This window comes from Podarcis vaucheri (assembly GCF_965113315.1).
Source record: "Podarcis vaucheri genome assembly, chromosome: 1".
NCBI classification, from domain to species: Eukaryota; Metazoa; Chordata; class Lepidosauria; order Squamata; family Lacertidae; genus Podarcis; species Podarcis vaucheri.
In genome coordinates this window covers 119,718,972-119,732,461 of record NC_138759.1, presented here as the reverse complement: position 1 = coordinate 119,732,461, position 13,490 = coordinate 119,718,972, and the positions used below count along the sequence as shown (strand labels likewise).

General features: G+C 41.4%; 1 protein-coding gene across 1 annotated transcript in view; it reads right to left on the bottom strand.

The window, feature by feature from the left end:
* LOC309525014 (dynein axonemal heavy chain 11-like) overlaps nucleotides 1-13,490 on the bottom strand; it is a 227,395-nt gene that overhangs the window by 196,438 nt on the left and 17,467 nt on the right. The window contains exons 10-16 of the mRNA XM_082210341.1: nucleotides 13,346-13,462; nucleotides 12,714-12,800; nucleotides 10,050-10,208; nucleotides 5,598-5,681; nucleotides 3,789-3,947; nucleotides 3,567-3,689; nucleotides 3,291-3,413 (exon numbers count right to left, since the gene is read on the bottom strand). Coding sequence (XP_082066467.1) covers nucleotides 3,291-3,413; nucleotides 3,567-3,689; nucleotides 3,789-3,947; nucleotides 5,598-5,681; nucleotides 10,050-10,208; nucleotides 12,714-12,800; nucleotides 13,346-13,462 — 852 coding nt within the window. The remainder of the gene's footprint in view (nucleotides 1-3,290; nucleotides 3,414-3,566; nucleotides 3,690-3,788; nucleotides 3,948-5,597; nucleotides 5,682-10,049; nucleotides 10,209-12,713; nucleotides 12,801-13,345; nucleotides 13,463-13,490) is intronic.

Genomic DNA, 13,490 nt, shown 5'->3' with positions numbered 1-13,490 from the left:
GCTACACCATCCAAAGGGCCAGAGCTTAAGAGGCCTCAAACCACTTAAGAAAGGTCCACCGGGAAATACTGAGAGGATGCAATGGTGGCTAGTGGAAAAGAATTGATTATTCAGCACCATAACTGCTGGGGAAGAAGGCTTGAAAATGAGTTTTCCTCCACTTGTATTCTAGTTGCCTCTCAACTCCTTTCATTGTCCTCAACTTGCCCTGCACCAAAGAATTGTATTGGCTCTGCCTAGCAGGGGAAAATGCCAAGGAACAATTAACAATTGCCCAGATCACCCTACATTTCACAACCATGCCAGCACAGGAATCTCACAAAGTTCTTTAGAATCCACCAGCCTCTGTAGGGATGGCCTGTCTTAACAGATCCCTCGCCCTGCAGAAGGAACAAACTGACACAAGTCAAAAACTCAGCAGGAAGTCATCTGGCTATGACAAAGGAGGAGTTGCAAAAACCCCACTTTAGACCTGCTACTTGTCTTGGGCTGGTGATATATTGGGGTAGTCCTATGCTAGTCATGGCAGCCAAACACCCCATATCCAAGTGGTCTCAGCATAAACACTGAGATTCCCCCAAGACAATCGCCCTGGGACTCCTCAGCAACAATACCACTTCAATCAGCTCAGACTGGGAGACTGATGAGCAGTTGAGTGAGAAGAATCCCCAGCACATTCTGCTAACACAGACAGTCCAGATCAGCACATAAACAGACCGGGAGCCTGGAAACAGAGAGAGATAATTTTTATACACCAAACCCTCCATCCCCGGACCCTCCAGCCTGGTCTGGTGCTGAACTGAGTGCCAGAAGGGCATAATAGGAAAGACGGACTCCTCTGAGCTCCTCAGTACTTACATGCTTATTTTAACTACTATGATTATGAAGAAAAGTAGGACCTGCAACCATTACTGTAGTGCGAAGTATTCCCGTTCAGTGTCCTGGTCAGCCATACCCATCTCCACAATATTCTACAGTGGTACCTTGATTGTCGAATGGCTTGGTTCACGAACGCCACAAACACGGAAGTGAGAGTTCCAGTTTGTGAACATTTTTTGGAAGTCGAACGTCCAGCACAGATTCCACAGCTTCTGATTGAGTGCAGGAAGCTCCTGCAGCCAATCAGAAGACGCCTCTTGGTTTTCAAACCATTTCGGGAGTCGAACGGACTCCCAGAATGGATTAAGTTCGACAGCTAAGGTACCACTGTATTCTAGTTCCCCTCCCACATGGTTTATCATTCCTTTTCCCCAAGTCAGCCAGAATTTTATGGTCACTCATTTGGTTATTTTTTTTGGGAGGGGGGGAGAAGTGTCTCCCCTTATATTTTTTTCTAAGGATTCTTTTTTGTAAGCATCAGCAGTCATGCCTGAACATCAGAATTTCTTTTTTCCTGAAGCATTTGCAAGCACTCCACTTAACTAGTGTGTGCTTAGTTTACTGAAGTCAACCTGTCAATAACTTGACACAGTAAAGTAGTGACTCAGCATTTAATTACTGCCAGTTTTCTCAACCCATGGCATCATTTTTTTTGCAGCTACCTCAGTGACAGCCTCATAAAAGTCATTCTTGTGAACGGGTCCAGAATGCAATTTGCATCAATCAGTTCAATGAGAACACACTGTGGTTGTGCTTTTTTTAATAGCCCTAAGAACTGCAGTACCTATAAACTGCCATTGATTCTAATCAGTGCATTATTTTCTGGGGGGACGCTGGGGTACGTATACCCCTAAACATTTTGTGAATCGTTGAGGGGCAGTATTTCAATATGAATAGGACAATGAGAGTACCTCTAAACATATTTTAAGGGGGGAAGCACTGATTCTAATGATTCAAAAGAAATGGAAAGCTTGAGCAAATTGGTTTTTTTCACAGCCAGTGGAAAATCACCACAGTATGTGCCTGCCATATCTGAACGGAGAGTTTATTTCAGAGATCAGGGGGCATCACAGAGAAAGCCCTCCTCTAAGTTGCCACAGGACAAACACCTGAAGCCTAAGTAATAGTTCTGGGTACAGACCAACCAAACTGGAATGTGTACAAATTATTGCCAGTTTCTGTTTACCTATAAATGTTGTCATCACAGATTGTCTAAGTGTACCAATTAGACTAGAATATTTTGTTTGTTTGTTTGTTTTAAAAGCTTTCCCTACCCCCTTTCTCCCTCTGAATAGCACTTTTGATTGCGTTTCATTGAGTTTTCTAATTGTTTTTCAATTGGACTCAAGATTTTGAAAAGGCAGGATATATAAACAGATTTTAAACTCCTGAGATCAATTTCATGTTTAGTACCTCCCAAAAGAAATGCCATCAAAAAGATGTTGAAAAGTGTGGTGGACCCGATAGAACCAGAGAACAAGAACCAATCATTCATGTAGGACATGGGTAGGCAAACTAAGGCCCGGGGGCCGGATCCGGCCCAATCGCCTTCTCAATCCGGCCTGTGGACGGTCTGGGAATCAGTGTGTTTTTACTTGAGTAGAATGTGCCCTTTATTTAAAATGCATCTCTGGGTTATTTGTGGGGCCTGCCTGGTGTTTTTACATGAGTAGAATGTGTGTTTTTATTTCAAATGCAATTCTGGGTTATTTGTGGGGCATAGGAATTCGTTCATCCCCCCCCAAAAAAAATATAGTCCGGCCCCCCACAAGGTCTGAGGGACAGTGAACCGGCCCCCTGCTGAAAAAGTTTGCTGACCCCTGCTGTAGGATGTGTGGTGCCAAGTGTAGCACTATGATCTCTTGCAGATAATATGCATTCATAAAGATCCACTGCATTTTTAAAATTTGTTTTGACTTGACAAAAATTAAAAACTCTGGAAAATCAGGAGGGTTGTGATGTGGGTTAAAACAATTCAATATCTAATATAAAAAAACTATTTGCGTTGTTTTGTATGTATTCCTAAAAAGTGCATGGAAATATTAGAAGGCATTGTTTCTGTTTAAATGAACTCTTACGGGATCCCATCCAACGACTTACAATCACGCTAATGTGGTGGGTTCACCCACAGAACTTCGAAGTCTTCCCTGAGATGCTGGAGCGAGCAGCTCGCTGCAACACTGATCTCTTGCTCATGCCTATTGTTTGGAACAATAACGGGTTATGTACTTTGCGTTCGACACAATACATCGACTGCTTCTGGGAAATAAGGGCTAGAATTGAAAAGGCCACACACACACAAAGTTCTGCATGGGCCTCCAAAATGCTCAGAGAGTTGGATTAATGACTCTAAATAGTTGGCAGGCGTGCTACATAATGCCTTGGAGAAAACATTCAGAGCAAGCCATCACCTGGTTGTCTTCTAGTGTTTCTATAAGGTTTTCATCGGATTTCAACAATGGCGTGCCTGTGCTGTGATGTTCTTCATAGGAGAAATCCATAACACCCCATGTCTGATTGATTTCCATGAGTGCCTATGGAAAAAGAAAACACATCGGTTCCACGAGTGCAGCCCTGGTTCTGTTAACACTATATGCACATCACGCCCCTGACTTCAGTGTCATTAGGACGGTTGACTATTTCCTACGAAAGCAGCTGTTACTTATAATACATTAACTGTGGCCTACTTTTTCTATTGCCATTTCTTTCACAGCTTTATCCACAATATGTTTCACTTCATCTTCTACCCTGTGGAGCTGGAGTGCTAAAAGGTCCCCTAGTGTAGTGTCTTCGTTCATGACAAAGCAGACCTGGGAAACGAAATTGAAAAGAAAAGTCATTTGCAGCTCAGGAAAAGACATGGCATTTGTGTGCACACAGCTCCAGTGTACGAAGCCAAAAAGCTATACCCCTGTCGCAGCCATAAGTTGTTGCCAGTGTCTTTTCCGAACGGCAGGGTTCTGAAGTTCATTCACTGCTCTCAAGGAGGTTAACAAATTCTTAACTGTTGACTCTAATCCCACGTATACATGCCAAGCACGTATTCCTTTATCCAAAGTCTTCATGTCCTGTGTGGTACAGAAACCGTGAAAAGCAAGCAAGCAATGGGAGACAGATGTAAAACACAAAGTTGCTTTCAGAAACTAAATGCTTAATCCAGGCATAGGCAAACTCGGCCCTCCAGATGTTTTGAGACTACAATTCCCATCATCGCTTTACCACTGGTCCTGTTAGCTAGGGATGATGGGAGTTGTAGTCCGAAAACATTTGGTGAACCGAGTTTGCCTATGCCTGGATTAAGCTTTCAGTAGGCCAGATATCGTCCAAATGTAACACTTTGGGGGGAGGCATGTATTGCACAATGAAGTTCCTTTGCAACTGCAGTGCTTCCTACTAGAGATTTGTTCAACTGACCAAACAGGGGGTGTTCAGTGCATTGGGGGCTGAGATCAGAGGTGCCATCACTTCACATCCAGTTCTGCATTTGGCCTCAAACAATGAGGGGCCCTGGCTCCCTAACAATAAACACTGAGAGGGCCCAAAGAGCCTTGGCCCCCAGACAGGCATCTATGGCTGAGATTGTGTCCATTGCTCCTGTCCCCTCATCATTCACAGATTGTCCAGCTTTTCCACAGAGAGCCTGCATGCAGACAAAATGAACGCACATAGCCGTTGGTCCTGCAATCTCTACCCAGCAAAAATGCAGAGACAGTTCTGTGCAGGGGCAAAGCTTGCACACACATAACTTGTATCTTCATAGGCTGTATGTAAAAGAGCTGTATCAGTGTGTGAGGCCATATGTATTAATTTACAAAGCCATAGATAGATAGATGATAGATGATAGATAGATAGATGATAGATAGATAGATGATAGATAGATGATAGATAGATAGAGATAGATGATAGATAGATAGATAGATAGATAGAGATATAGATGATAGACAGACAGATAGATAGATGATAACATTTTGTCCGATAGATAAAATATGATCAATTCATTTAACAGGCAAATTTTATAAGTGCATACCATTTAAATACTTCTCAGTGTTTAATGCAGTGATCCCAAAGAAGGGGCTTCCAATCAAGGCTTAATTTGAGGTTGTTGTTGTTGATAATAATAATAATAATAATAATAATAATAATAATAATAATACCAGATTTTCCCTAGAAAGGATAAATTGGGATTCAAAGAGAGTGGAGAATGGTGGCTAGCATTTTGATGCCAATGGCATGATGCACACATAGCAAATGAGTGTGGGCTCATTGCATGCATGAAGAGCACTGATCCCACAATCAACGCCTGTCTGGAAGCACCCCATAGCTCAAGACAAAAGGAAAAGAAAGCGATTATCTACTCTGCAAACCTATAAAGCAACTCTACAAACCACTTTCAACTTTCTTGGCTTCCGCCAAAGAAATGTTGAAATCGTAGCATGGTAGGGGTGCTTGTGAATTCTCTGTTACAGCTTGCTAGCCTTGACAGAAGTCAGCCCCTGGGGTTCTCTGAGGCGGAAGGAATTACTGTTAAACCAGTGTAAGTAAGTCTAGCTGAGAGTCCTCAAGCCTTTTCTCTGCAGTTCTTCTCAGGCACTGGGCACCACTTCAGTTCGAGAACCAAAAGTTACTGTATACTCTACTGTATGGAAAAGGATTGGTTTGCCAGTTCAGTTAAGTACAGTGCATGTAAATACAATATAGTAATTTGGAGTATTTATCACCTTTGAAAATCTTCTAAGGTCCACATCCATTTGTTCAACATTTATTTGTTTCCATGGAGTTTTCATCCAGTCTTTAATGCTCATCTGTAGACAGGAGGAAAGAAGAATCCCATAACTTTTATTTTTTGCAGCATCTTAGGATGCAAAGAGAGCTTTCAAACTCACCTGTAGGTTCTGTGTATAAATATGTATAATGTACAATGCATACAAAATGATTTTCAAAATCTGAAACCTACTGAGGCTGAAATCTAATCTAAGGAGACATGTATTCTTGATTCTGTGCACTAGAAAATCTTGCTAGCTTTTTAAGGGAGAGAAAACATTGTCCAGAAGATTCATATTCCAAAGGCATTACTTCCCCACAGAAATTCTCTTGCGTTCAACAGAAAGCCCTCTCATCAAAACCTGGAGAGAGGAGGTTGATGTTTTAATCATTTGCTAGAAAGCCTCTCTTCCCCTACTCCAAATTCATTTGTCCGACTTGCTGTCATCAGTCATACTTGGTTAAGAAAAGGAAAATGTATAATCAAAAAGAATTGTTGAAATTCTGTCTGTTCGTTTCCTTGATGTTCATTAAATGTTAAGATCAATGTGCCATTTCGGGTTTCAGTAGCGAGGCAACATTCAAAGGTTTGCCTTAAGATATACCTGAGATTAACAGTGCAGTGTTTTCTCACCAGTCAAGATGTCTTAAATGGGGCTTAGATGGGCTTAAGGTAAAGGTAAAGGGACTCCTGACCATTAGGTCCAGTCGTGACCGACTCTGGGGTTACGGCGCTCATCTCGCTTTTTGGCTGAGGGAGTGGGCGTACAGCTTCCGGGTCATGTGGCCAGCATGACTAAGCCGCTTCTGGCAAACCAGAGCAGCACACGGAAATGCCGTTTACCTTCCTGCCGGAGTGGTACCTATTTATCTACTTGCACTTTGACATGATTTCAAACTGCTAGGTTAGCAGGAGCAGGGACCGAGCAACGGGAGCTCACCCCGTCGCGGGAATGCGAGCCGCCAACCTTCTGATCAGCAAGTCCTAGGCTCTGTGGTTTATCCCACAGCGCCACCCGTGTCCCATCTATAGGCTTAGATGGGGCTTGAGTGGGTTCCGGAGTGCAGCCTCAGTTGCAAAACAAAACCAAACAAAAAACATAACCAGTATATTTTAAGTTTTGTTATGACTACATTTCATATTTAACCAGAGCTCTGAAAACTCACATGTATGTGGTTTGAAACTACCTGCCCCCTCCCTAAATGACTCCCTTACGTTACCCTAGAAGAGAGATCTTAAGATCCAACCCAAACTTTCTTTCTATAAATGGAACAGAGTTAATCTTCACCAAAGTGAGCTTTCACATCTCCCTTTCCTTCTGCAGATCACAGCACCCTGTGAAAGTCTACTCATTGGCAATGGTAGAGATTGATTGAGGTGAAGGGGCTACAAATGAAGGTGAAAATTGGTGGATATTTCTGCATTTTTGTGAACAGAGGAGCCAACGCCAAATTATATCTTTCATACAAACTGTTTTTTAGTTCGTTTTTCATCATGGACTACACAGATGGCATGTAGCCTTCCTTGACTCAGTTGTCAACTTAGCAACCCCCTATAAACTGATTCTATAGAAATAGCAGCAGCAACAGATGTACAGGAACATCTGGGCCCTTGTAGTGGTGGACTGCTCAAGCAACAGCTTCATCATTTTCACTTTTACACTGACTGACAGGAATGGCAAATTGCCAAAAAATAAAAAATGTAATCATGCTCATTGAAATGTCTGGGTTTCCAAGTTTTCATTCAGATCATTATCTGTACGCTGGTTCCCTCTGCCAGTAAAGCGAGATGAGCGCTGCAACCCCAGAATCGTCCATGACTGGACCTAAGGGTCAGGGGTCCCTTTACCTTTAAGAAACTGTCAGACTCAGCATCTTATAGTCTTATGTGCTCATAAAATAAAAATTACCAAAGATGGAAGGACAAATGATGAAACAATACACATTTTTTAATGCTTCTTTTCTCTCTCCCCCCCTTTTAAAGCAAAAATGGACTCCATCAGCGGACTAAGGAAACACATTGTACCGAATTAAATGGTTCCTTTCCTCTGATGGAAGGACTCTTCTATTGTAGAAAGGAACCATTTGCTTCCATCTCAGGTTATGCATTTATATGGAATGTTGTATACGGAAAGGAAAGGAACATTCTCTTTGAGTTTCTTTTTTCCAGGTTTAGCGCTGACACCCGTTATTTCCATTCGTGGTTTTTTTTTTTTTATGTAAACAGACTTGGAAATGACACAAAATGGAAATCCTAGGATCATTAGAGACAGAAGATCATCAAATAGAATATTGATGTGCATCTCTAGCATCTGGTTTTTCTTAGCATTGTTCCTGTGTGTTTTATTCATTTTAGGCACATGTTCATAAATAATTTAGCATTGTCATACATGCACTTGCCACATGGCACAAAGCAGAAATAGAATGGAATTAATTTTCAAGGACATATTTTTCTCCCATCAGAGGAGCTTATTTCAAGCTCATTCAAACCACAACAATCCCCATCAGGAAATTCTCTTTTATTTTGTCAGATGAGGGATACAACAAGTAATTTCAATGCTTTCAGCTTTGTCATCATTTTCTGGGATCTATGGTAGCAAACTTCCACACTTCCCTAGATATTATTATTTTTTTTTTGTAGTGATGGGGAATAGCAGAAAGTTCCATATTCAATCCTAAAATCTCTTGATTAAAGCAAACTCAATAGGGCTGATGAAGCACACTACCTGAGACTGTTTAAGAACTGCTGTATGGCAGAAGAGACAAAAGTGGGCTAGATGAAGCAGTCACATGATTCAGTAAAAAACAGTTTTGTGTGCCCACAGAAAACAAACACAAATATGAATCTGTTTTGATCTATGGATGGGTCAGTAAGTGTGCCAACATCATCCCCACTGTGCATCGGGGTGGACTGTGTGGAGAGAGTCTTTTCCTTTAAATTCCTAGGCGCTTATCTCTGTGAAGACCTTACTTGGAAAATCAATACAACCCAGGTGGTTAAGAAAGCCCAACAGAGACTCCATCTCCTCAGAGTATTGCGAAAGAATAATGTCAATCAACATTTGATGACCTCCTTCTACCGGTCCACAACAGAAAGTGTCCTTTCAAACTGCATCACGGTGTGGTACGCTGGTTTGACATCAACTGATAGGAAGTGCCTACAGAGGGTGGTGAATACAGCACAAGATATTATGGGCTGTCCCGTGAATCCGCTGGATGAAATAGCGGAAGAATGTTGCCTCAGGAGAGTGAGGAAAATCCTCAGGGATGATTCACACCCTGGCCGGCACTTTCTTGATCTCCTGCCCTCAGGCAGAAGATATAGAAGCATGATTAGTCGCACCAACAGGGTAAAGAACAGCTTCTATCCATGGGCTGTTAGGCTGCTGAATGAAAAGATAACAACAGGGCAACTGACTTTCGGGTTTGGTGGGTGTGCGTCAGTAAACAAGGGGAATTAAGACTAAGAGAGCTGAGTGGGGGGTGCTCATGTAATCTCACTGTATACAAGTTGTACAAGTGACAAAGTATTTCAATTCTAAATTCTCTTGAGAATAAGCAATTTGTTTATTTAATTAATAAATTTGATATGCCACCTGATGGGGGAACCATTATCAAGCCTGATTGGCTCTATCCCTGTTCTTATTTTTGAAGTGTGATACCTAAGGAAAGTCTTTGTTCTTTAGACATGGGAAGAACTTTTACAAACTTCAACAAACAGGCTCACAACAGGTTCAGAAGCAATGGCTAAACCATAGATTGTGAGTGGACTTCTGACACATGCTCATCTCTCCCTCCTTCTAGTGTTCTCCGCTTCCTGGTTTGAGCAAGCCATAGTTAGAAACCACAGTATGAAATGACTTTCGGTTTCTGTTTTGGACACCAACTTTAGTTTGTTTGAGCAAAGCAAGGGGACAGGAAGGAAAGCATCAGGGCACCAGAGAGAAGGAGGTAGGCAGATCAGCCCAAAGCCACAGTAAGCCTGAACGGGTGAAGTGTTCAAATTGCTTATTGACTGTCTGGAAACAGACTTGCCTCATCAACAGACTCGAAAAACACCAACAATTATAAAGGGATAAATGGTCATTGATGGGGTAGGTGAATTTGGATTGTGATCTGGTATGCCTGTGAAGGAGCTAACAAGAGGCTGATTTAGTTTCTCAATTGCTGGCTGGACGAATGAGCTTGAATGCACGATACCATCTTGAGTTTTGGGTTCTTAGTAATCTCCTTTTACTATTTTGCTTCATTCCTTATCTCCATAAACTTGTTACTGTTTCCATGACCCAGCAGGACACAGACACAATCAACACAGGACCCACCAAATCACAAAGTAATCTTGTACCACTTCATTCTGTCCTCTCTGAAATAACATCCCTTTAATGCAAATGGCAAAAGCAAGTCCTTACCTGGACAAACACCACCATATCCCAGACTGATTTAAGCAAGATGGCGTCAGTACGGCACTGCTTCAGCTGCTTGTATTCTGGCACACTCACTTCAAAAAGCTTTGCAGTTTCCTGCAGCAGTTTCATTTCTGTCTCTAGTTTTGCAATGTCTTTATGAGTCTGCAAGGACACCATTTTGAAACATATTATCAAGCAAAAGCCCCAGGTTTTTGCTTACAATGTTCACAAGAACCTGGATCTATGGATGTCTCTAATGAAGACACTGCTTCTGATGTTCTTTGATTTTGATAAGTATTGGGGAAACACATTGCTAATTTTTTAGGGGTAAATACTAGAGAAGTAAAAGATTACACTAGATCTGAAGAAGAGCGATTCTTCCATAGGAATTCTATCCAGGGAAATAATCTGAGGGTTTGCACAATGTGAAATTCCCTCTTCTTACAAGAGGCACTGACATTGCTACTGTTTTGGTGCCAAGTCAACTTAAAAGTTATTAATTTGTTCAGAAATCTTAAATGGTTTTAGACTTGCTTTTTGTGTGGGTGACTGTTGCTGTGAGTATTTGTATTCATCTTGATGAGCTGGGTCTCTAGTGTCCTTTGCACAGAAGTTTGGTTGTACGCCACCCTGATTATCAGGACTCATGCAGAGCAAGCTATAAATGCTTTAATACATATATAAATGGAGTCAGTTTTGTTTGTCATCAATCAAAGTATGCAAGATAATTGATGGGTGTGCTAAACTGTTGCATCCAAGGTCACGCAACAAGGTCAAGGCCCAATTCGGAAAATATTGAAGCTCCTCCCAGTTATGTTTGGAGAGAGAGGCTAACACTGTTACTTTTTTAAACAAGGATGGGAAACCTGGGGCCCTGAAGATGTTGTTGGACTACAGCTCCCATCATCCTTGACTATTGGCCATGTTGGCTTTAGCTGATGGGAGTTGGAGTCCAATGACACCTGCTGGACCACAGACTCTCCATCCTTTATCTTGAACCATGCCATCCCTTTTGACCTTGAAACCCCCCTCTGTAATCGGAAACATTTTAAAAACTGTTTGAGATTAAATTGTAGTGAAAGAAATGTGGCTTGTAAATGCTCAGGAGAACTTTATATCAATTTCATTTTTTTACTTTCCATTTATCAGAGGCAACACGCTCAAAGTGAATTGCTGCAACATGATAATGGATAAAACATTCTGAGATTTTCCTGTCTGTGGTAAAAAAAAACAATTAGTCAAAACATTACACAAGTAACATACTACAATAAATGTCTGCTTTCTGAACACCTATTTGGGTTTCTGTCTTAAAAAAAGGAAAAAAGAAACATTTTGATACTTCCTTCTTTCCTCTTGATTGAGGTAAGGTCTCCTAAGCTGGGTTCTAGTAAGTCCTGAGTAAAATGGGACTATGGAAAACCCCAAGTTACATCTGGGAAAATATCATAATTCCTTTCACTGAGGCTAGTCTTAAATGGATCATACAAATTTTACGTCCCTCACCCAAGATAGTTGTGGAAAAGTTAGAGATATTTAGCTTCAGGTTGTTGGAACTCTCTTAGACATACATACGTACAGTGGTACCTTGGGTTACATATGCTTCAGGTTACATACGCTTCAGGTTACACACTCCGCTAACCCAGAAATAGTCCTTCAGGTTAAGAACTTTGCTTCAGGATAAGAACAGAAATAGGGCTCCGGTAGTACAGCGGCAGCAGGAAGCCCCATTAGCTAAAGTGGTGCTTCAGGTTAAGAACAGTTTCAGGTTAAGAACAGACCTCCGGAATGAATTAAGTACAGTGGTGCCTCGCAAGACGAAAATAATTTGTTCCGCGAGTCTTTTCGTCTTGCGATGCTTTTCGTCTTGCAACTGTGCCTCTTCAAGTGGCTTTAAGAAAAAAGCGCAAGACGTTTTTGTTAGGGTGTGAAACCTAAGACGCTGGCAAGTTAGCAGTGTCATGTAACTTTAAGTAGTCAAGCTCGTTAAGTTGTTAAGTTGCTCAGTATATAAAGAGTGTTTGTTTCTCTGTGTTTGGGGCGTGAAGCAAAAATGTCCGAAAGCTCCGGAGGTGTTTCTGTTATCTTTCTGCAATAAACCTGTCTTTGGAAAGACAGGCTTCCCTGTGTCGTTATTTCTTTGCTGCTGAGACTCTGAAGCTTGTACTGCAACAAGAATCTCTGCACTGGACTTAATTAATGCTCTGCAAAGAGAGCTGTTGCTGGTGGCGCAGCGGAAGCGTTTACTGGACCAGTACACAAACTCTCTTAGTTTTTGTCTTGCGAAGCAAGCCCATAGGGAAATTTGTCCAGCGAAGCAACGCAAAACCAAAAAACCCTTTCGTCTAGCAAGTTTTTCGTCTTGCGAGGCATTCGTCTTGTGGGGCACCACTGTACTTAACCCGAGGTACCACTGTATATATCTTAAATATATAGAGAGAGTTGTCACTTAGAACTTGGTCCTGCTGCCTTTGACAGCAGCCTAACACAGAGAATCAGATAAGATACGCATCGCTCACTACTTTTCTCCATGCCAGGAAAACATTTGTCTGTCAAATATTTGTGCGTTAATGACACAGGAACAGGGCCAATAAAAATGCCAGAAAAATGTAGCAGTTTCTAGCTTCTTTTAAGTGTGACTGAAGTGTCTAATCCAGAAAAAAACATTACCTTGTCCATGCATTCATATGGATTCCCAGCATCAAATCTAAAGATGGCTTCATTTTTAAATCTGTTTCTGAACTCTTGCTGTTTAACCTGAAAGACATAGTATACACACAAACACAAAAGTTGAGTTCTTGAAAGGTTAAGCAGGTGATCCATTGAGATGATACCATAACTTTTCCTTAGCTGCTATCCATTAAGTACGTTCCATCCCATGAACCCTGAATCATTTCATTTAAGTCCCCTTGAATTTGCTTAAAACTTTATTTAATACAGCCTGCACAACCCTGACACAAATCACATGGCACATACATTTAAAACATTCCCGGTGGATAAGCATAAAACATTTAAAATCTACATTTGATCTGACAACAGTGGCAGGCACCATGTTTGAAGTAGAAACAGATTAGACATAATTGAAGATAAAGAGGATGCAAGCATCATTCCCACTTTTAGGTGAAGTGGGCTTTAAATTATCAGATTCATCCGGAATATATTACCAGAAACATTGAATTGTTATCTTTAGACAGCCTTTTCTAAGAGTTTACAATTTCTCAGTTCAGTGAAGCTTGCCACCAGCTTGTTATCGGAACAAAAAACGAAAAATCATGCGGTTCACAGCACAGAACTGATCTCACCTCAAAAAGTACACATTTTCTTCTGATAACAGACACTTCATTGGACTGTAGAGGAGCCACTTCATGCTTCACAGTGAAGGCAATCTTTTTAAGATTCTTCCACTTTTCAGGTAATTCCTAACAACGCACAAACCGATATTGTTTG